Raw genomic sequence first — 23,633 nt, 5'->3', positions numbered from 1 at the left:
GCTCAGATAGGCAGAGAGGAAGCGGATCCATTAAAGGAGACTTGTTAGAAAGCTCCCGAGATGGGAGAGAACTGCGGAAAAGCAAAATTCTTGTGAGCCCTCGAAGGAGAATTTTCTTTTCCCTTGCTACTTATGACTCTACTTTTCCGACCGGTCGCTTTCAACTCCAGTAATGTGTCAGCTTCAGCAGAGATGAAGCCAAGAGTGATTACTGTGACTTATAGGACACTGTGTCCTGGTCCCTGGGAACTCTGGACTTTGCGAAGAGTTGGAAAGGGGCAGTTGAAATGGTTTTTCCTTCTGTACTTGATTCCATCCCAACTGATCCTCAGCTCATACGGGTCTGAATCTCAGCACATAACCCGGTTCTATTCCCATTTTAACTACCTGGTGGGGCACCTTCTCAGGAATGGGAAAACCTTGACTGCTTCTCTTGCATCGGAGGCCCCAGGAACTGCAGGGCTATCTCAAGCACTCTGCCTATTTGGGTCCTTCAGCCATTTTTTTTTTTTTAACTAACGCCAATCCATGCTTCAGGAGTGTGTGTAAAAGAAGTGTGTGTACTCAGCAGTACTGTAAAGACGGTGGACACAGCTTATCTTGGAACCTTAGTCCTACATGAGGACCTTACCTGAGTCTTTTATGGACAGAAGAAGAACCCCACAAAATCTTACCCTCTGTGTTAGACAGGGTTCTCTAGAGAAACAAAACCAGAATGCTAATACTTTTAGATATATTTACACAGCTAGCTAGATATATAACAAGAAATAAACAGTTAATTAAATTATAATGCTATAAAAATGACTCACTGCAACTCACTTCCATGAGACAATTGTGAGACACTGGCAGTCCTTCAAGTCTTGAGGGCCACCGGGTAGTCCTCTATAAAGCAATTCAGACTATCTGGGCACTGGCAGCAAACAGCAAGGCAGGTCACCAACAGTCAGCCAGATGACAGGGCCCGACAGTCCCCAGCTCAAGAGATGTAAATTCCAATGGTGTGGTGAAGCAGGTCTTGAAGGAACCTCAAATTACAGCGACACTGTCCACAGGTTAGGTGGTCCACAGGTAGTGTAGCTTGCAAATTAACCTTATTCCCACATGTTGTATTTTTAGACATCACCTAGCTCTCAACCTCGTCTGGGAGTATTTTAAAAAGCAAGCAAGCAAACAAAACATGCCTCTTCCTAGTTCCGTATCCTGCTCATTTTTGGATTTTTGCCTCTGAAACTTACCATATATACTCGAGTACAAGGCAAGTTTTCCAGTACCTTTTTTATGCCATTTTTGCTGTAAAATTAGGTGTCTCGGCGCATATTCAGGTTGGCTTATACTCAAGTGTATACAGTAGGTAGGTTTGAAATACATATTTCTAGAGAGAAAGCAAAGTGACATTGTTGATCAGCTATCTTAATGAGCATTCCCTGTGAGCTAGCAGTCACAACAGAGAGAACTTATCTCAGGGAGAACGTTGTCCACGTTTGTAACTACATCCTGACCAAACTAGTCTTCCTGCCACACTGTGGGAGCCCATCATGTACCCACTGTGCCAGGAGGGTGCCTCCCAGTGTTTGGGAAAGGTAAACTTGGCTGTGTGGTTGTACTCTCTTTCACCTGACATGCGACTTACTCTCAAAATACACTTTTCTCTATTAAATAGATGGATCTTTTTTTTTTTTGGACTGTCTTGAGAAGATACTTTTTATGTTTGGTCACAGTCTTAGTCCCAGAAGCACCATTGACTTTATCTTAGTTGGAAGTGGTGGGACAGGAAATTCCTGGTTTTGTGGTTGTCATTTCCACGGAACTAGTGAAAATGTAGATAACATTCCATCCTCTCCATAATTTCTACACATATAATTCAATGGCATGGATTGTCTTCTTCAAGTTATGTGTATGCAAATCTCTGGGCCCAGGGTTTTCATTTGACAAATTATATTGCCCAGTATACGTGGCAATGATTGTGGCAGGGTAGCTCAAATCTTGTCCTTGGAAGATGAGAGAAGCTGGTAAGTTTCTCTTCAACCTTGAGATTACCGCAGGTCAAGTGCCAGTATGTATGTCCTTTGGCGTGACGGTAGAAAAGTACTCCTGCTTTCCGTCCTTAAGTTTACATTCTGTAAGTGGTTTGCTTATACAGTGTTTGCAACCAGGCTTTCCTATGAATGATTTTAATTACCTATAAGAACCCTTTCTTGACTGAAGAATTTGCTTGCCTGGGTTCTCCTAGTCGTTTGGACACTATGATTGACATTTTGAAACTTCATAATAAGTACAGGCAGTCGCTGGGCTATGGCCAGGCGATCCATCTCTAAGTGTGTCTTTAAGTTGAGTCTGTAGGCAGGTCGGAGCAGGCACATATGATTTAGCCTTACTTCAGTCCAATAAAAAAGGTTCAGGCCCAAAGCCTTGTCAGTGACCCACAAGCTGCCTGTACAACAAGTGAAAGTGCTGGTGGTGACAAGTGTGTTGCCCACAGGGCTGCCTCAGACATCTCAGGGTGAGGGCCAGTTTACATAGCATAACAGGCAAGAGCAAGTTGTCCACATGACCCGCTTTGTAACACGGGGACTGACTGCCGTTACTACCTTCGGTGTAATGTTTACTCACTCAGTATAAAGCTTTCATCTTCCCATTCTAGTTCATAAGTTCTCTCTCTGTTTCAGATGCCTCTTCTAGATGTATGTTGCAGAAGTTATCAACAGATGAAAATGCCCTTAAAGAATTCCCGACAGTGACCATGGAAAGCCACGAAAGCCCTGCTATGGGAAATGTTGACTGTGAAAAGACCCTCGCATATATGCATGCACCCGAGAGTCAGTGGGGCCACAAAGAAAGTCACTATGAAGGATTGCCTACGTCCTGTGATGACCATCTCACTGGTCGGGAGCACCACCCACATACTAAATTTTGGGAGAGTTTTTCTCTAAAGCAGGAAGCTTCTAGAGGAAAAAGTACCTATCAGCTTTATACATGGGAGGATCCATATGAGAGGAATTTACTGGAAAGATCCGTGGGTTATGGAGAAATCGAACACATAAAGTATTTGGAAAATAACATTGGTTTAAGCTTTTCATCTGATTTGGCTGAGCCCCAGAGATTTCAAACGGAAGAAAACATGATTGGATACAATCAAGTGAAGACCAAGCGCTTCCCCGTTTCATCAGCTCACAGATTTTCAGCTAGTGTGGAATTCAACGTCTGCAGTAAATGTGGGGAGGTTTTTAAGGATCCCCTGTTGCTTACACAGCACCAGGAAGCACACAGTGGAGAAGAACCTGGCAAAGGTCACGGATATGGGCATTCTTTCCACCAAATCTTAAATCTTACCAAGCACCAGAGAGTGCCCTCTGGGCCAACCCTTAACAATGAATGCGGTGAGTGTGGCAAAACCTTTACTTCTTTTCCCAACTTAATTAAGCATAGGAAAATCCATACTGGAGAGAAACCATATCCGTGCCACGTGTGCGGGAAGGCGTTCAGGCTTCGGTCTGACCTGAGAATCCACCAAAGTATTCACACTGGGGAGAAGCCGTACAAATGTAGCGCGTGTGGGAAGGCGTTTATCAGGCGGTCGCAACTCTTGGGTCACGAGCGAATCCACACCGGAGAGAAGCCTTACAAATGTAAGGAGTGTGGCAAAGCCTTTACACTCAATTATTCTCTCACTCGGCACCAGCGGCTCCACAACGAGGAAAACCTCTACAAATGTAACGAGTGCGGCAGGACTTTTGTCACTCCTTCCTACCTTCTGTACCACGAGAAAACGCACACGGGCGAGAAGCCCTACAAGTGTCTTGAATGCGGGAAGGCCTTCCGGCAACAGTATGACCTTAGGATCCACCAGAGAATCCACACTGGCGAGAGGCCGTACAAATGTCTTGAATGCGACAAGGCCTTCAGGCAGCATTATGACCTCAGGATCCACCAAAGGATTCACACTGGAGAGAAACCTTACAAATGCAACGACTGTGGGAAGGCCTTTACCTATTTCTCACACCTTAGCAGGCACCAGAAAATATTTACTGAGAGAGGCCACGCTAAGCCGAACATGTCCGTCAATGCTTTTATGAAAAGCTCACCCCTTGGAGGCCCCGAGGTCATTCACAGCGAAGAGAAAACTCACAAATGCAATGCATGTGGCAAAGACTTTAATTCCTTTTCAACTTTTATTAAACACAAAAGAATCCATACCAGAGAGAAACCCTGTAGATGCAATGTATGTGGCAAGGCTTTTAGGTGCCTGTCTGAGATCAGGACGCACCAAAGAATTCATACTGGGGAAAAGCCTTACACGTGTAACGAGTGTGGTAAGGCTTTTGTCAGGCGCTCCCATCTCTGGAGCCACGAGAGAATTCACACGGGAGAGAAACCTTACATATGCAATGTGTGCGGCAAAGCCTTTAGCCATCTTTCCAACCTTAATAGACATCAGAAAATACACACCGAGAAGCATCACTATCAAGCGAATCGAGCCATCGGTGTATTTGCCCAAAGCTCAGAGCGTTGGGTATCATAAGATAAATCATGATATTTAAAAAAAAAAAAACTTCGCAAATGCAGTGAGCTTGACCAAGCCTTGGCCATCTTTCAAGCCTTGCTAGACTGATAATAGAAAATAATACACAACCACCCCCCCACCAAAAAAAAAACAACCAAACCTGCTGCCATCAAGTCAGTGCTGACTCATAGCAACCCCCTGTGGCTTTCCAAGACTGTTAACTATTTACAGAAGTAGAAAGCCTAGTCTTTCTCCTGGGAGCTGCTGGTGCTTTTTGAACTGCCAACCATTGGGATCACAGCCCAAACACATAACCACAACACCACCAGGACTCCTTTAGTATAGAAACTACTTAGCGAAAAGAGGAACGTTGTACATTGAATATCTATCGTTGCCTTTCTCCAAAGCTAAAGCATTGGTTGTCATCAGATACTTTGTAGCTAAGTGGAACTTTACAAATGTAACGAGTGTAGCAAATGCTTTATCCTACATCTTAACCTTTCTAGTGGAGAGAAGTTAATACTGGAAAGACACCTTACAATCGTAATGAATGTAGCAAAAGCCTTCACCCATTTCACTAACTTCACTAAACACAATGTACAATGTAAAGGAATATTGTAAATATATATGTCAATGCTTTTATCCAAGACTCAACTTGGGAATCAAATTCACACTGGAGAGAAATCTTACCAGTGAATTCCATCAGTTTTGTTGTTTGTCAAATGTTGACCCTTTGCATGAGAGAATAAATACTAACTGACAAGAACCCTTTGGAGTGTAATGTCATAAATTATTTAGCTCGGTTTTCACCCAGACCCATTGTCCTTGAGGCACTTTCAATCACAGTACTCCTTTAGAACAGAAACAACCCACAGGATGTCCCAAGGTACACAAGTCTTTACAGGTAAGCTTGAACCGCTGACCTTTCGATGGCAGCCTACGCTGTGTCTCAAGGGCTCTTTCACTGGACTGCATGGCAGAGAATTCACGCTCCAGAGAACTAAGAATCTAATTCTCAACTTCAGCTAGTAATCTGCTTCAGATGAGTCTAAAGACTTTTATAAAAGAGTTCCACATCAGTCATCACCATGCAGGTGTTCAAATTCCTCTTCTCCAGATTTTTTTTTTTTTTTTTTACTTTTTGGTACAAAAGAGTTGCAGAAAGGGATTGCGCTACCAAGCGACCAAAAAATAAACAGCAGGCTCAGTTTTCTGGGGAACAGAATGATAGTTTACTAGTTACTCCTAAAATGGGAGGAGTCCCAGTGAGGTTGTGGGTTAAGTGCTGGGCTGCTCACCAATAGATGGGTTTGAATCCACTGGCTGGTCCACGGGAGAAAGACGAGGCAGTCTTTGTCCATAAAAGTTTATAGCCTTGGAGAGTAAATATAGGGTCATGGCGAGTCTGAATCGTCCTGATTACAGTGGGTTCTTGAGGGCACTAATGGGACCGTCTTGGCACTATTTGGAAAGCATTGGACTGCGAAACATTACAGCCTCTGAAACCCTCCATAAGGGCACCATGAGTTGAAATAGTCTCCGTGACAGTGAATTGGTTTGTTTTAATGTGACAGAAATAAAGATGGAGGAGTGATGACCTCACCTTTGAAAGGAGTACTGGTTGCTACCACCCAGCAGAAAGCTCACAGGAATCATTTGAGAAGATGACTACTCAGGCCTATTTCTTAATGAGCTTACATAAGACGGATAGGGAATTCATGTATTGCCCAACACCATTTCTGTGAACTCCAGGGACACCATGCTGTGTGATCTGTGGAAAAGTGTCTTCCATAACGACACTTGGGCAGTCTTTACAACCTGGTATGAAATGGCCGGAGAGATCATGAATAGGAAACTGGCTTCTGTGTTTATGGTGGTTAGGAGGTGGAGCAGGAGTGAGAGTGCTTTGAACTTTATAGACTCAAAAAGCGGGGAGCACTTCAATGTTTTTTTAGTTTGCCCTGAGGTGAAGTGGAAGAACAGGATGAGTCTGTAAAGCTGCCAGCAGCAGAACACCAAGAAATTGGAGTAACATGCACCGGTAAGAGCGCTAAGTCCAAAAGATGCAAAATAATAATCATCATGGACTTCTTCCTCCTGACCTGACACAAGAACACCTTCCCCTAAAGATCCTGTGCCCTGAATTTGAACTTCTCGCCTCCTACACTATTGCACAATATCATTAAAGTCACCCACTCCCGATAAGTCTGTTTGAGCAACGTTAGATAACTCACACACCATAATGTAGCCATAACAACCTCACAGATAGTCTTTTTGTCTCTGATACCTTTCCCTAGGAGACCAACCATTTTTCTGTCTCTTTACCAGGAGCAGGGGAAATATATTACTATAGGATCTAGCAGCAGTACTTTTTTTAAACTTACCTTCTCCTATAATTGTGATAGTGGCAAATTCAACTTGTGATTTTTTTGCCAATTGCCCTGTGTGTGCTTGACCTTCATGGCGGTCCCTTGAATGACCAAACCTAGCCAGTCGTGCACCATCCCCGTGATTGGGGGCAGATCAGACTTGTGATCCAGAGGGGACCAATGACTGAGCTTCAGAAGTAGTTTGCCAATGCTATTTTTACCTTTTTTTTTTTTTAAGTAGAAGAATGCCTTTAACTTTTAGGACAATATTACCTACAATGACAAGTTTTAAAGCAGGGCCTATGTCCTGATCACCTGATAATTGTAGAAATAAAGTGACCCAATATAACTATACTGACTGAAAATAAGAATAGCACGTGATGGTGGTGGCAACCGATGAGACAGTTCCTTTGTGTCAGGAAGGAGAACACGATGCTAACAGCCCTGGAATCAGTCCACACTATGCTGGGATGAGCTGTGAGCCCAGAACTTGAGTAAGGGATGAAACGGTTGGTAGAAATGCATTTTTAGTACAGATCATATATTTGTTTAGGGATAAATGAGTATCACAGTGACTCTTCAGGCCTGAACTGCTCTTACCCCCCGGGGCTCATGTTCAGTTGAACAGTAAGTCAGTCTCAGGTGAATAATCACACTAGGGAGGTGTACACTCCTTTGAACAATCGACCGTTCGAGATCAAAAGGGCATCATATGCCCAAGGGCAAAGTTCATGAGGCGGGAAGGGTTAGGAAAAGAGGAATGGAAGTGGGAAACAGGGAGGAAATAATCTATAAACTTTCCCCAACTTCATAATAAAAGTTTGTTTTTAAGAGTGAGTCTTATCTAGAACTATTGGTGCGATATTGCCACGTTCAAATACAAGACAAATAAAGCAAGATGGCATCTAGAAAGCACAAAAACATAGGTTCAGTGCATGGTATGAGGGGTTTTTTTTGTAAGCCCAAAGTTAATCTTCAAATCTCTTGTCTTTCGCCAAATATCACAAAATATAATTCAATCTAAAAATTGCTAAAGTTCCTTAGGGCTTTGTTGTTATTTTAGTTTTGTTTTTTTTTTTTAAACTGGAACCCCAAATATGGCATTACCCTTGAACATTTCTGACCTAATTTCAAGGCTGAACATAGCCTCCCAAAATCAACAGACCACTGACGTTTTCAGTAAAGACACAATGGCTGTCTCTGAAGGAGCATTAAGCACGCTGCTTAAGTTCTTGGTTTCCAATTGGTGGTTGGAATCTACCCGTAGCTTCAATAGAGTGAAGGCTGACAACCTGCTCTTGTAAAGATTACAACCTCATGACAGTTCCGCTGTCACACGGGGTTGCTATGGGGCAGAGTAGAATCAACTGCACTGAAGAACAGGACGGCAACAGACTTAGTAAGCAAGATTGGTAAAATAAGATATTTATGCTGTAGCCTTGGCCTTTCCATGTCTGTACAGAATTCAATTGGTCAATTGCTTCCATGTATGCATCACATGCACTTACATTATATCCATGCTTCTATTATGGCCAGAGTCACAGGTACTCCCAGGTATCACGAGATCAGCTAGTCGGGTCTGAAGAATTAGGGGCACAGTTAAAAGGCAGCTGCATCAATGGGTGCACTATAGTTCATAAGATCATGTTCTACGTCCTAGCTTGGTGAGTGGTTTCTGGGGTCTTAAAAGCATGTGAAAAGTCACATACGATACAACTATGGTTCTCTACTCCTCTGAGGCAGAAGAGATAAAAGACTCCCAGAAGAAACTCATCTCTCAACCTAAATGCACCCCAGCCACATTGACCCTGAGACCAGAAGAAATTCAATGATTCCCAGCTCCAACTACTGCCCATTCTAATCGGGGCTACAGTAAATTGACCTCGGCAGAATGGGAGAAGGATGTGGAACTTCAAAATCAGAATAGAATAAAATAGGAGGGAAAAATAACCCTACTGAACTGTTGAGACTGCAGGACTCCTCAACATTAATCCCCCGAGATACTCTTCAAACCTTGAACTGAAGCTAACCCCTGATGTCATCCTGCAGATCAACTCAGATTGACCCCCCAAAACAATGAGCATCACTGTGAGTATTGTGCTCCCTAAAGACTCACCTATCCGAGCCCAAATGGCCAATGATGACATCAAAACAAAGATGAGAATGTAAGAGGGAAAATAAACCAGATCAATGGAAATATTCCTGCATCCTGGAGAATGTAGCCAATGCCACTGAAAAATGTGCATGGAACTTATTGAATGGAACCCATCAACTGCTGTGTCAACCTTCAATGAAAGCATATTACAAAATCATTAATGTTGAAAACCGTGCGTGTGCTTCTTGTAGACCTGCGGAATTCAGAATTACAGGCCTAGACCAATTTGAATATCAGATTGTATTGTTACCCGAAGGAGCTCTGGTGCCGTAGTGGTTAAAGCAGCTCACTTGCTAACCCAAAAGTTACCATTTCTAACCCACCAACGACTATGGGAGAGAGATGCTGTCATCTGCTTCCATAAAGATTTACCTTGATATAATTTGATACTTGGTCAGGTGACCTCTCCCGGCCCAACCTGAATTTGCTTGAAGCTCAAATGCTTCTCAATTGTTCCAATAAATTACTTTCTTCTCTGTTTTTGTTTTTTTTAAATATTGTTGGTGGTCTTTCTTTCTTACTCTTTATTTTTTATCTTTATATTGTTGTCATTTTCTTCTGTTTAGTTTAGTTTTCGTTTTTTGTTTCTCTTGGTCTCCCAGTTTAGGAAACATGGGAGTGTGTGCATAGAGACAATAATTGATGCAATGACTTACAGGGAAGTGTGGGAAGGGGGTGGGGAAGAGAATTAGGGAGGGATCAGTGGGTTCGCAAGTGGGAGGGAGCATCAGAGCCGATGTGATGATGTATATACTACACTTTTTAGAAGCAGTTTATAGGAATATATGATATGAAATGTATGATATCAAGAAAATAAAAAAGAGGAAACTGAACTTGACCTATGGTTATCATGGGTGAAGGAGGAAGAGTTTTGCTTAGAGGGCATTAAAATCATTCTAATGGTTTTGTTTCTTTTTACCAAAATGGGAAAAAAATACCTATGAATAACAATGAGTGTGGGGGTTTGGGGGAGGCAGGGAGAGAAATGTTCTAAGATTTATTGTGGTAAAGATTGTACAACTCTTCTTGATATGGTAGAACTATTGAATTGTATGATATGTAAATGAAGTTCCAATAAACTTTAAAAAAATAATAAAAGGTTTACCTTGAACATTTGGGGGACAGTTCTACTCTGTCCTGTAGAATTGACCCAAGGACAACGATTGTTTATTATTGTTGTTACAAAACACCAACAACTAGTAGATAAAGATTACATTAAATTACTTAGAACCCCTGAGATATTGGTGTACAGTCTGAAATCAGTCTCTCTTCACAAGGTCCACCCTTGTCTCATGGATTTGTGCACCTTCCTGAGCAGCTCTGGAAATGGACCATTTTCTAGTTCAGAAGAATTTCTTTTCCAACTTGGAAAATGAGGAACAGAGAGGAGTGTGTGCGGACAAATTCTTTATTCCATAATTAAGAAGCCTGGGAGGCCAGAATTCTGAGTGGAGGGAGGCCTTCACATTTGTGAGTTGAAGATGAGTCCCAGTCACATTCTCATAAATTAAAAATTATCCCCACCATATCCTCCCATATTAGTGCTACCTTAAAGTTACTTCTTACAGAGACGGCCGATTGCTATCTGGCCTGGCCCACAGCTTTATCTGCAGGAGCAGGCATGTTGCTATTGCTCTCCCTGCTCAAGGGACAGTCACTCTCCCTTACCTGCCCCAGCACTGGTGTTAGGTTACTCCTCCAATTGTTACCTAAGTGGTTACCTATAATTAGGGGGACTTGCATGCCCCAAACTATATAAGTTGGTGTAAGAATACTTTGCCCTCTCTCCCTCTTAGACCTGACACCATGGGGGGAGGTGAGCACCCCAAAACTTTTGTCTCTTAATTTCTTCCCTTTAATTACAGGACCATCGCTTAGAACCCATATGGATGTGGGCTGGCTCCCACACCAATGTAAGCACGTCTCCAGATCCCTAACATACTTCTTTCCCAATCCAGAGTCTGAAATGGAAACAACCTACCAACTCGTTCCTCCCAAATCATTGGTGGACTTTGTGATGGTCTCAGCAGACAGTGTGACTATGAGAAGGCGGCAGACAGGCCCTGAGATGTGGGTTACCAATTCTGTGACCTCACCTCCACACAGAATTGCCATTATCACCGTAGCACTCATGATGGCTTTCTTTGGGCGGGGGATGGAGGGTGGGGTGGGGGAGTTATATAAATTGGCCTGCTAACCACAAGGTCAGCCTTTTGAACCCATCAGCCCTTCTGTTGGAGAAGGATGAGGCTTTCTTTTCCTAGGAAGATTAACCGCCTTGGAAAACCCTACTGCCCTTATAGGGTCACCGTGAATCAGAATTGAGCCGATGATCGTGTGTGTGGTTTGGGGTTGCTGTATATATGTATATAATTTCAAAAGCACTCTCGATCATCTTATCTTTCTTCATAACAGTCCTTTGTAGGGAAAAAAACTATTTTAGACTAAATGATTATGAAGAGAAAGAGGCAAGACAGTAAGTGACTGGTTCAGTGTTATAAAATAAAGAAGTAATTTTAAAAACCCAATTATAGTCACAAACGAATAACATGGATTACATGGAGAACTCTCATTTAGATTTTAGCCTTGAGGGAAATCTTGAGAACAAAAGTAAACTGGTTAAACCTCCTATAAAAATATTTTAGATAAACAAGTGGCCATCTAGCTCAGAAGCAACAAAGCCCACGTGGAAGAAGCACAGCAGCCTGTGTGATCATGAGGTGTCGATGGGATCAGGCATCGGGCATCTAAGACCCAGAATAAAACCATACCCAATATGAAGAGGTGGGGCAGAGGGCATGGAGTGCTCAGTGCTCATCTGTAGATAGACAATTGGACATCGCCTCACAGAGGGGTCATAAGGAAGAGATGAGCCAATCAGGGTGCAGCATAGCACCAATGAAACACACAACTTTCCTCCAACTCTTTGGTGATTTCTTTCCCCCCACTATCATGACCTCAATTCTACCTTACAAGTCACATTAGACCAGAGCTTGCACACTGCTACAGATAAGAGCCTCGGAATCCCGCAGGACCAACAAGGAGAGTAGAGATACCAGGAGGATTAGGTGAGGGTCAGGCGAGAAGGGGGGTATCGATCACAAGGATCAATCTAGAACTCCTTCCCAGGGGGATGAATAACAGAAAAGTGGGTGAGGGACGACGGAGGACAATTAAGATATGGAAAAAAATATCTATAACTTATCAAGGGTTCATGAAGGAGGGTGGGGGAGAGAGGGGGAAGAAATGGGGAACTGACATCAGGGGTTCAAGTGGGAAGAGAATGCTTTGAAAATGATGATGGCGGCATATGTGCAAATGTGCTTGACACATTGGAGGAATGTATGGCTTGTGATAAAAGATGTAAGAGCCGCCAATAAAAGTATTTAAAATTTTTTTATATAAACATGACCCCAAAGAACTGAACCCGTAAAGAGCCCCGTGAACATCCCTAGAGAGATCGGTGGAGTGGTTCGGGAGGGCTGTTTTCTATTTCTGATCCCTGGAGATAGAAAGGAGTCTCACAGGGAGAGGGAGCGGGGAAATTATGAAATTGGGCCTTGCCACACTGTCGGGAAACACGCGTGTCTCATCGGATTCTGTGCTTCCCTGAGAAATTCAATTATCTGACATCAAATTCATTCTTAAAACTCCAGATAGACCACACAATAAATTATGAGAAGATACAGTGGATGTGGCGAAGACACAGGTTACCGTTATTGGCCGGTGAGCCTGTTCCAACTGGCTGGACCCTTGTTTGGAGTGAACCGTGCTCCATGCAGTTTCAATGATGGATTTTGGGGAAGCAGAGCAACAGGACTTTCTTCCAAGGCACCAATGGGTGGACTCCAAATTCCAACCCTTCACTTAGCACCCTACCTGGTTAATAGTATGCGCCCTGAGGGTTACACCAAGGGAGGAGAAGGGGAAGCTTATAGGCCCACCCTTCTTCAGATCCTGCTGCCCAACCATGCCCCACTTCCTTCCCGGAACATTTTCTGTTCAGCTTCGACCAATCAGAGGACACGGCATCATCCAGGCCTTATCTCTTCCGCCTTGCATATGATTGATGGGTTCTGGTGGATTTCTAGTCCAGTGGCAAGGATGAGATGAGTGAATTGGGGGGTGTCTTTTTTTCAGCCTGTCATTTGTGGTTTTGGAGGTCTCTTGGGGTTTTGAGGGTTGCTTTACATGTTAAAATCCCTGAACCTACGTGCCACACCTGCGGTGAGTCCTGGGGTCCCCCATGAACCGTTCTCAGGCTGGGTCCAGGATCCACTTCCATTTCCCGTTAAGTTCATTCTGAGATGCACCCCAGAAGTGGCCTCTGAGCTGGGCCACAAAAACTCAAAGTCAGTTTAGACTTGCAGAAACCCTATAAGACAGAGTAGAACTGCCCCTGTGGGTTTCTGAGACTGTAACTCTTTATTGGAGTAGAAAGCCTCCTCTTTCTCCCAAGTAGTGGCTGGTGGTTTTGAACTACTGACTTTGCACTTCGCACTTGTACTTGCAGCCCATCCATTATTTGAGCCTTCAAACAGATCCAGCCTTCAGCAAATTCTAAGTATGTTACCACAGTGTGAGTAACCTTGCTCTCAGGCAGAGTGCAACAGACAGTGGTTTAGTACTTCTCCCCTAACTAGGCCAGGTAAGGGCCGACTAACGGACTTGGCCTTGGCCTGAGTGTGGAATTTGGGGGGCAAAATGCTTCAAAACTAGAGAAAATATGGCGTGATAGATTCGAACGCGACAAACAGTAAAGATTTTCTTCCTCTGCCATCTGGAACCCTCCATTTCAAAAATAATTTTTCTTTCCACACAGTTTCTCAACTTTCCAAGGGAAAAGTTGTTCATTGCTGGAGGAAGAGTGAACTCTAACTCCGGGCAAACTTTCCAACAAGAGAAAAAAAGGATCCCCACGTCTCTCTCTAATCAAGTATTAGAAACAGTTTCCGTCGCTGTCTCCATTAAGGTCATCAGCCACTAGATTAAACAAAAAGAACTTCCGCTCTGCGGCTGCTCTGACATCGTGTTTCTGTGCAGACTTTGAATCTTTGCTGAACTCCATTACTTCATGACAGGAAAACAACTGATTCTGACCATATTTGTGGTGATTTTGTAGGGAAGGTTTTATAACAAATTAATTTCGACATTCTAATTTGAAGCACAGAATTCATTACGGCGTGTCCTAAAAAATGACAACCAATATGAGGCTTACTTTAATTATTTTGGAGACAGCTGGGGATTTGCATAGTGTCCAGAACATGAGTCATCACTCATTTAACTCTCCTCCTATGTGGCTTTGGCAGGGCACTTATTTCTGCCCCAAACTAGGAGCCATCGAGCCAGTTTGACTCAAGGTGACCCGATTATGACACACTACATGGGGTTTACTTGGCTGTGATCTTTATGAAAGCCTATCGTCAGAAGTTACATAATGAAAAAAGTCTGAAAGAGTGTATTACCAAAATATGGTACAGAGGCACAAATTCACCAGATGCTGCTGGAAAGAGGGTACCTATAGACATTTGAGGCCACAAACCTGAAATGAGGCATGTGGTGTTCAATGAACTGAGGCATCAATGGAGTTGAGTACACATCTTTTCCCCCACCCCCAAGAAAATATTAGTTATTTATAATAAAATTACATAGTAAACTAGGGATATGGTAGAGTAATTCCTTTTCATACTGCTTCTTGGGAAAAATTTTTATAGTAGTTGTTTAAATGCTTTTTCTTTCATCAGCTTTATTTTTTTTAACAGTTGTATTAGCCACACATCATTGCTTGCCAATAAAGGACCATTTTTCTACCCCAGGAAGATATTTTTTTCTGGACATGAACAGGTTTCCCCCAGGTTCTAATACACCTTCCCCTATAGACTGCCCTGTTTCAACAGAGATTGAAAATATTTACCTGACAATCCACTGCCAAGACCATGGGCTCGGTTAATGGTCTTAACCATTGAGGATGGTCGGGGCACAACCACCCCCCAATATGAAGGCTTGTGGGGACCCCCACTCCCCACAAAACTGCAATTATCATTTTTCTGCAGCAGTAATGACAGCACTCACTGTGGAGCTTAATTTTCTGTTTTGTTCTTTGAGCTTGTCCTATTGCTAATTCCCAGATCTTCTCTTTCCATGATCTGAGGAGGCAGTCGGGTTTGCAGGCAGAGGGGAGAAAATGATGTAGGCTGAACCATGAGGGACAACCAGAGAAGCGTAGTGCGTTCCTGTTATCTGAGCTTCCCCAAGAAGTTCTTTAGCCCTTTCTAGGCCCCAAAGCCGCCTAATTTTGCTACATCATCATCTTTTGATGGGCAGAGAAATGCTATGCCACAAAGAACCCAAGAAGGAATTAACAGGGAAAGAATGGAAGTATGAGCAAGCAAGAATCAATATTTTTTAAAATTAAAGATCCAATTGTACAACTCAGTGCCAATTAATTTTAAAACACAATCCAAGATATATATATATCTTGGTCTGTTTTACTGTGTGTGAGGGCTGAGGCCCCAAAGAGGGAGACACTTCATAGATGTGGAAACTAAGAGACCAAAAATGGGACCTGGAGGAAATGTGAGCTACATCAGTTGCTTCAGGGGGGTTTGCAGACTTCAGGGGGATTTGCAGATTTCAGGGGGATTTGCAGACTAGGGCAGTGTTACTGCATCAAGATGGCCTGAGGGTTTCTCTTTTTATATCCGGTAGTAAACAACTTTAAAGTGGGAGGGTCCTCAAAACTACCTGCACTATGACGTGATGTGATGTTGCTACTATTTTGTGCTTTGCTGTGAGTTCGCTCCATTGGGAGGTGTCCCCCGCTTAGCAAACATGTGACCATTTGGAGCGTTCGCTTCAGAACTCAGACTCACGCCCTCAAATGTACTAAATTTACAGGGACCCTTGAGAACAGGGGAGTGGGGGGGGGGAGGGAGGAACGGCCTTTGTGGGTTTCAGAGTCTGTAAATCTCCACGGAGCTAAAAAGCCTCATTTTGGGGGGAGCAGCTGCTCGTTTCCAACGGCTGACCCTGCGGCTAGCTGCCCCACCTCAGGACCCACGAGGCCCCAGGGGTGCTCCTCCCCTGTGGATATTCTGAACAGCAAAATTAAAAAAAATTTTTTTTAATGTAATGGAAAGGGCAATCTTGTACTTTTCTGGAAAACAAATGTAAACAGCCAAATGGAGGGCAGCAGCCCCATTTCCAGGGAAACGAACGAACGTGATTTTCCAGGCCCCGTTCCCCGGGAAACGAACGAACGTGATTTTTTTTTCCAGGCCTTAGGCTGCAAAAGGCCTGGAAAATCGTCAAAGGTCCATCCCATCTAATATCCCACTCCTCGCCAATGAGCAGCAGGTCCAGCCATCGGGGTGGGTTAATTAAATGTCTGCCCAAATATATCGGGCCAATTATTAAGTTGATAATGTTGTATGACCGGGAATGTTATAAATAACATTAAAAAAAAAGAGAGAGAGAGAGAGCGGTTCCAAAGCAGGCGGGGCGGAGCGCTGGACCCATTTTTTGCCTCTGGCCCCGCCCACGGGCTCCAGGCCACGCGCACGCGCAGTTGCCCCTAAACCCGGAAGTGGGTTCCGCCGAGGGAAGGTCGCCCTGGGGTGAGTTAGTTTCCGTCTTTTCGGTTTAAATCTGCGCTTGACTGTCTCCATCCTCCACCCGCAGCCCCGGAGCCCACTCGGGACCGCAAAGGCCACGCGATCGCCGTTTCTACAGCCCCCCGAGGTCCCCCGCGCGGCCGCGAGAGGTTCCGCGGCCCTGTGTCCACGTCCGTTTTTGTTCAAAAAATGGCGCTGAGGCGGGGTCCTCGCCCCGGCTCTTCGGACCCCCCGGGCGGTGCAGACGGTGCCTGTGCGGTCATTTTCCTCTTGAAAACCCTTCCACGGCCCTCGCGCCCGCTCAAGTCCCCCCGCCGGAGACTCCCTGGGGACCCTCGCGGCCTCTCCCGCGCGTGGCCCAGGAGGGCAGCGCGGGGCCTCGGAGACCTCGGCCTCGCCCGTGCAGAGGCCGCCTCCTCCCGGACCCCCGTGTGGACAGGACGCGGTCCTTCCTGTGACACCCGCCGGCCGGCCCTGATCCGAGACCCCACCCCCTGGAAAATGCCCCCTTCCCGGGCAGCAGGGACATCCCCCTAGCCCTCTTCCTGGGCAGCGGGTACCTCGCTCCATCCCTGTGCCCGAGCGGACAAGGGGATGGGGCTGCAGTCCCCGCGAGAAACCCAACTCCTGGGGGAAGACGGAGGGGGAGGGAGAGCGGTGGGGAGACGGCTGAATAGATGCTGGGGGCCCGGGTGGGGGTGCGGGGAGGGAGGTGGGCAAGAGGTGTTGAAAGAAAATTAAACCGGGAGACTAACCGAGAGGGGAAAAGGATACGAATGGAAACAATAGGGGCTCCCTAGAGACTGCAGGCGAGCTTCCGTTTGGTTTTTTCTCTCCATGGGGGAGCGTCCTTGGGGCTTTGCTCTGTCTGTATCCACGTCCCTCCCCCCCCCTGTCATCTCTCATGATATTAAACACCCCTCCCCTGAACATATGGCTCTGGGAATTCTTAGCCGCATCCTCTCCTCGTAAAACTTCCCAAAGGCACCTCCACATCTCCCCAAACGGATGGATCCCCGAGGCAGGCCTCACCACTGCAGGAGAGGAACCAGGCTTCCTGGGGCCCAAGTGAACACTTCAGCATGTTTTACATTTAAATTGATTAGGTCCAAGTGCTCCCCACCTTGTTCTTTCAGTGAAAGTATTCCATTGAGTGATGATGTTTGCTTTATCTCATCAACCTTAGAGTGGGAAGGGACCACAGATCCTCTAAGGCCAGTGGTAGGGACCTCGCTCTAATAAGGTTCCTTCTACCTCTGTTTAAGTATCTTCAGGGAAAGGGTAAGTCCCTATCTCAAAAGGCAGTCCATTTCTGAGATGAAACAAAACCAAACCTTAATTAAAGAAAAGAGAACTGGATGCTGTTCCGAACAGGCAAGGGACTACATACTTTCCAAAAGTCTTTGTTGCGTGAGAGGGGGGCGCAGGGGGAGGAATGTCAAGACACTGGGCCTTTCTGATTAGATTTCAGTTGGTATCTCCTTACACACTTACGTGTTACTCTTGGTCCCTCAGGCACACCTGCAAACACCTGCCAGCCCTCAGCCCTTTGTTCTGAAGTCATCTCTGGGGGCAGCTTCTCTAAACCCCCTGTAAGTTTGCAACCACACCCTCACTCCCACCCTGCCCATCATGCCCGCTCTGCACAGTTCTTGTTGCTACTTCCAAGCTGACATTGTTGAGGATCCAAGCTGACATTTCGGCCCCAGGGGAAAGCAAAGCCATAGGTGAGTTGGACTTGCCGCCTTGGGGCAGGCTCAGCCCTGGTCCCACACTGGACTACTGACTGGAGCCCTCTGACTCTGGTGGTTTCAGCCAACTAAAGATCAAAGATCTTGGGAGAAGGGGGGAATGGAGCAAGCAATTCTGTGATCAAAGCAATCTTCAAAGGCTGAGAGGGATCTTCAAGTGCTATTTACATGGCATTAAGTGGAACTGGGTATCCTAAGTTATCTAGACTTGATTTCAAGTACAGGGGAAGATGGTGTCACGGTTCTATGGACATACTGTGCCATTTCACCAAAGAGACTGGGCATCCTCCTATTTGGGTAACCCTGAGGGGGTCTGAGAATTAAATCCCTCCCATAATTAGTAATGCCTGTTCACTGCTTATGCGTTCTCCCCCTGGGAAGTCCCTCAAGTAGATGGGGTGGGGTGCATCTTAGAAAATGTTTAATCACCCCTGGTGATCTGCTCGGCAGCCAGCTTTCAGCACAAAACTCTGGGCCCTTCATTTCTGGGGGTGAGACCACTCCCTGATCCAGGGGAACTGAGGGCCCTTTGCTGCGAATGGGGCCTAAAGGGGGTGGTCAGCCCAGCTGCCCCTGCTGCAGCCTAGCAAGGGTGTCTTTAGAAGGGGAGGGTGATAAACTCTCCTGCTGGTCTCCATGTAGGAGATGCTCGTCCCCGAGTCCCTCCTGGGCAGTGGGCAGCAGGGACCCTTTTTCCCCATGGAGAGGTTTTCTCTCTCTCTCTCTCTCTCTCTCTCTCTCTCTCTCTCTCTCTCTCTCTCTCTCTCTCTCTGTTATACACGTGGTCGATATAGGATAGAAATAACTTCATTCTATGCACTTGACAGCATTTTTTTTCCCCAAACATGCAGAATTGACTTCTCAAGACTGATCTTACCTTCAAAGGAAGCTAAAGGAAGGAGAGAGAAAGGCATCCAGAATGGCTGAGTCCCAGGTAACTGTCATAGTCTGAGTTGGTGGCTCTGCCCTGTCCTTTCTGAAAAGCTGTAACCTGAAATTTGTTCATTTCCTCTGACGTGTTCTGACACATTGGCTCGCACTCATCCATGGCCTTCCCTTATCCTCTCTCACCTCAACACAGAATCCATGTCATCGTGACCCAGGGGCCTGGGACTTATGCTCCATTTGGGGAGCATCCTGGGAAAGACTTTACACCAAGCCTGAGTGGGAGATGGGGAGTAGGTCCAATGGGAAGAGTGAGGGTGGGCGGCAGGAAGAAGTTAGGGGTCATATCTAGATACCCTGTCAGCTCTGTAGACTACCACATATATGTGCTGTACTGATATGCGAGAGCCCATGGAAAAGTCTAGTAAAGAAGACAATAGAATGCCTGCTCTACCTGATTTACAGTACATTTGACGCTAAATGAACCAAGCAGTACTTTTGGTAGGAAGCAGTGAATCATTTGGAATTGCGTGAACTCTTCAAAATAAACATCAGTGATAGAGAATATTGTATTCCATATTTGGTGTTTAAATGTAGATTCAAGTTGTCTTCTGACACTTAACATTTAATGAGCCATGGAATAATCATTATGTGTGAATGCACTTAATTCTAGTAATCTTTTATCCCATTCTATGCTGTTGGCCTTGAACTTCTTCCCCCCACCCCCTCAGGAGACACTTTTATTTATTTAAATTAGAATTACCTTTGTTGTTGTTGTTATTATTTACACTCAGATGGCAACTGGGCATCTGTAGTCTTTGTACTTGACTTTTCTGCTTTGTCAGGAAAGAAAACCGGAACCCATCATAGGGTTGGATATGTAGCCCACCCCCCACGCGGACCAATAACAGATACGTGGGTGAAGGGAGACTGCGGACAGTGAAAGACACGAAAGAACAACAATATTTCATTGATCGAGGATTCACGAGGGTGGATTGGTGGGGAGGGAGGGTAAAAAAAGAGGAGCTCATACCAAGGGCTCAAGTAGAAAGAAAATGTTTTGCAAATGTTGATGGCAACCTATGTACAAGTGTGCCTGATACCATTGAAGGATAGATTGTCATAAGATTCGCAAGAGCCCCCCCCCCAATAAAATGATTAATAAAAACAAACAAGTGATTCAAACAGCTTATGGCTGGTTATGTTTTCTGAAAACATAATGTGCTTAATTCATGAATGGTGACGTGGAGTTTTCCTTTATTTGTTACCCCCCCCCCAAAAAAAATCCTTCCAATTTTGGAACCTGAAGCTACATCCTGACAGCCATCCCCCTCAATTTCAGGGAACGCACGTTGCCGTGCTTTTCTGAGAGGGAATAGTAGAAAGACTTGATCGTTTTGCAGAGTTCACTCTCCATGTGGCCGAGAAGTCAACTATGATAAGTCTCTCTCCAGCATTGGGCAGTGCCGCCTAAAAACCGCCCTGCATTTCACCCGCTTCACCATTTTGGCCATTGGGCTGTTACTGGTGACCAAAGAACCAGAAGAAAGAGAGCTGGCGTGCTGAACAGAGCCGGAACCTTTGCGCCTACCTCTAGCTCGATGCCAGTTGCCTAACTCCGTTTTAGCCTCTGCCGGGTCATCTGTGTTCAGGCTCTGACGTTGCCCTCTATTAGCTGTTTGACCTGCAGGAAGCTGGTCAGAGGGTCAGTTTTCTGCTTTGTAACATGTGGACTTGCCCATCGCTAACGGATTCTTATGTCATTACCTTAGTTCACACATGCACGTGGGAAGTGTTCGGAAACAGATTGCTTGCTGGTACTCTCATTATTGCAATATCTAGATTTTGATCTTTCTTCAGGAGCCCGGGTGGTGTAGTGGGCTATACGTGGGGCTGCTAACAGCCAGACTGGCAGTTTAAAATCATCTACACGTGGGGCTGCCAGCGAGCGAGGCTGGCAGTTTAAAATCATCCAGCCCCTCGGGAGAAAGATGAGGTTCCCTACTCCAGTAAAGGTTTAACAACCTCAGAACCCCACAGGGCCACGTCTGTTCTGTCCTATCCGGTCACTGTGAGTTAGAGTTGACCTGATGGCTGGGAGTCTGTCTTTTCCACGAGACCTTTTATCGAAGCCACCGTGGACTTTGTCATTCCTGAAGATTTCCAATCCTGCTCTGCCCTTCTGGAAATTGAGGGTTGAGTACTTGAGAACATAGCATCTGGCACGTCTATTTAGACAACACTTTGATTTTAAAAGAAGAGGAGAGAGAGAGAGAGAGGTGTATTTCATCTGTGGAAACTGACCACAGATGATCAATCATCTGATGAAAATATATAATAAAATTAAGCACATAATAACAAGCTCCGAATCAGCACTTGTGGATCGAGGCAGTCCTTAATCCCTCTCTCTTCTGCAAAGAGAGAAAGTCTCCCATGTCCACTCGGTGAGGTGTGCTTTCTATTGCAGGAACTGTTGACATTCAGGGATGTGGCCATAGAATTCTCTCAGGAGGAGTGGGACTGCCTGGACCCTGCTCAGAGGACTTTGTACAAGGACGTGATGCTGGAGAACTACAGGAACCTGGTCTCCCTGGGTGAGGATCACTTCCCTCTGGAAGTCAGGATCTGCTCTCTGTGTATCTTTGCCCTGTGAACTCTTGAGAGCCCTTGCCTCGAATGGTATAATTTCAAACCACAGTTCTTAAGGCTGAAGTTGAAGTTGATTAACCAATGAAAAGCTTCATAGCGTAGTGTCCAGACTTTGAGAAGTGTCTTTTCTTCTTATGATCTATCCCCTGCAGACTAGCTCAGTGGTGGTTCTGGAACTCAAGTGTGTATAAAGCCGTATGGTCAACTTTAAAAATACCCGCTTCCCAGGTTACCCCCTGAGCGTCTCATACATTACTTCTTAGAAAAGGGTTAACTCTGCATATTTTAAGAATCTCAGTCACTGTAGAGATTTGTGAACCCCTAGACCCATCTCTGATACCCTTTCTTCTCCGCCAAACAAAGGGCTATGGCCCTGAACCCGAGTTTCAGTCAAGATTCCAGACTCAGATGGACTAGGTAGAAAGGCCTGCCGATCCACTTCTGAAAACGAACCAGTGGGAAAACGTATGGTTTGATTGGACCATGGGGTCACCACGGGTCAGGGCCCAGCTCAGCAGCAGCTAATAACTAAAGGTAGTGGACAGAAAAACGCCTGATTTTGATTCCTCAGTCCTCAACGGGGACTGGAACTCGGTCTTGAAAGGCTTTGATTCTGGGGCTTATGGGTTTGGGGCCCCCTTCCTTTGCTCCCCTCTCTGGCATTTGCTGTTGAAGTGTGGAAAACCGTAGCCCCTCCATCTTTTCATGCTTTATCTAAGTTTGTGATTTTTTCCCCCTGTTTTGTGTTTTTCTCTCTTAATCTATGCTGTCAATGTCTGCTCTTTAGATGGAGAGTGTAATCCACTTACTGGCAATTACTGATGAGAAAGCAATTTTGCCGTTTTAAAATTTGTATCCTTAAAAGCTTTGCTTATCAAGGATTCTGTTACTCATGTTGGGCAGTATTTTCTACTGTACCATTTGATTCTCTTCTTATCTCTTTTAGTGTGGCTTTTATTAGTTCGATATTTTTTCAGTTGCCCTGGAAATTACCATATTTTCACACAAATAACTTACACATTTCCTGCATTTGGGGCCGGCCATCTCCTCCCCCCACCAAAGTTATTGTCGTAAGCATGCTAGCCTCATTTTGTTTTACATTTTATTAGGGGCTCATACAACTCTTATCACAATCCATACATATACATACATCAATTGTATAAAGCACATCCATACATTCTTTGCCCTAATCATTTTCAAAGCATTTGCTCTCCACTTAAGCCCTTTGCATCAGGTCCTCTTTTTTTTCCCCTCCCTCCCCGCTCGCCCCTCCCTCATGAGCCCTTGATAATCCACAGATTGTTGTTTTGTCATATCTTGCCCTATCCGGAGTCTCCCTTCCCCCCCCCCCTCTTCTGCCGTCCCTCTCCCAGGGAGGAGGTCACATGTAGATCCTTGTAATCGGTTCTCCCTTTCCAACCCACTCACCCTCCACTCTCCCAGCATCGCCCCTCACACCCCTGGTCCTGAAGGTGTCATCCACCCTGGATTCCCTGTGCCTCCAGCCCCATATGCACCAGTGTACAACCTCTGCCCTATCCAGCCCTGCAAGGTAGAATTCAGATCATGATAGTTGGGGGGAGGAAGCATCCAGGATCTGGGGGAGAGCTGTGTTCTTCATCGGTACTACATCGCACCCTGACTGACCCATCTCCTCTCCTAAACCCCTCTATGAGGGGATCTCCAGTGGCTGACACTTGGGCCTTGGGT

General features: G+C 45.3%; 1 protein-coding gene across 1 annotated transcript in view; it reads left to right on the top strand.

The window, feature by feature from the left end:
• The window catches only part of ZNF845 (zinc finger protein 845), a 46,799-nt gene that overhangs the window by 7,656 nt on the left and 15,510 nt on the right, over positions 1-23,633 (top strand). Inside the window, exons 4-8 of the mRNA XM_075537842.1 lie at positions 2,667-4,505; positions 16,706-16,885; positions 18,288-18,365; positions 19,268-19,323; positions 21,742-21,868. Of these exons, the coding sequence (XP_075393957.1) occupies positions 2,667-4,505; positions 16,706-16,885; positions 18,288-18,365; positions 19,268-19,323; positions 21,742-21,868 (2,280 nt within the window). The remainder of the gene's footprint in view (positions 1-2,666; positions 4,506-16,705; positions 16,886-18,287; positions 18,366-19,267; positions 19,324-21,741; positions 21,869-23,633) is intronic.

This window comes from Tenrec ecaudatus, chromosome 18, assembly GCF_050624435.1.
Source record: "Tenrec ecaudatus isolate mTenEca1 chromosome 18, mTenEca1.hap1, whole genome shotgun sequence".
Taxonomy (NCBI): Eukaryota; Metazoa; Chordata; class Mammalia; order Afrosoricida; family Tenrecidae; genus Tenrec; species Tenrec ecaudatus.
Note: the sequence above shows the minus strand (reverse complement) of the source record. Positions and strands in the feature narration are given on the sequence as shown.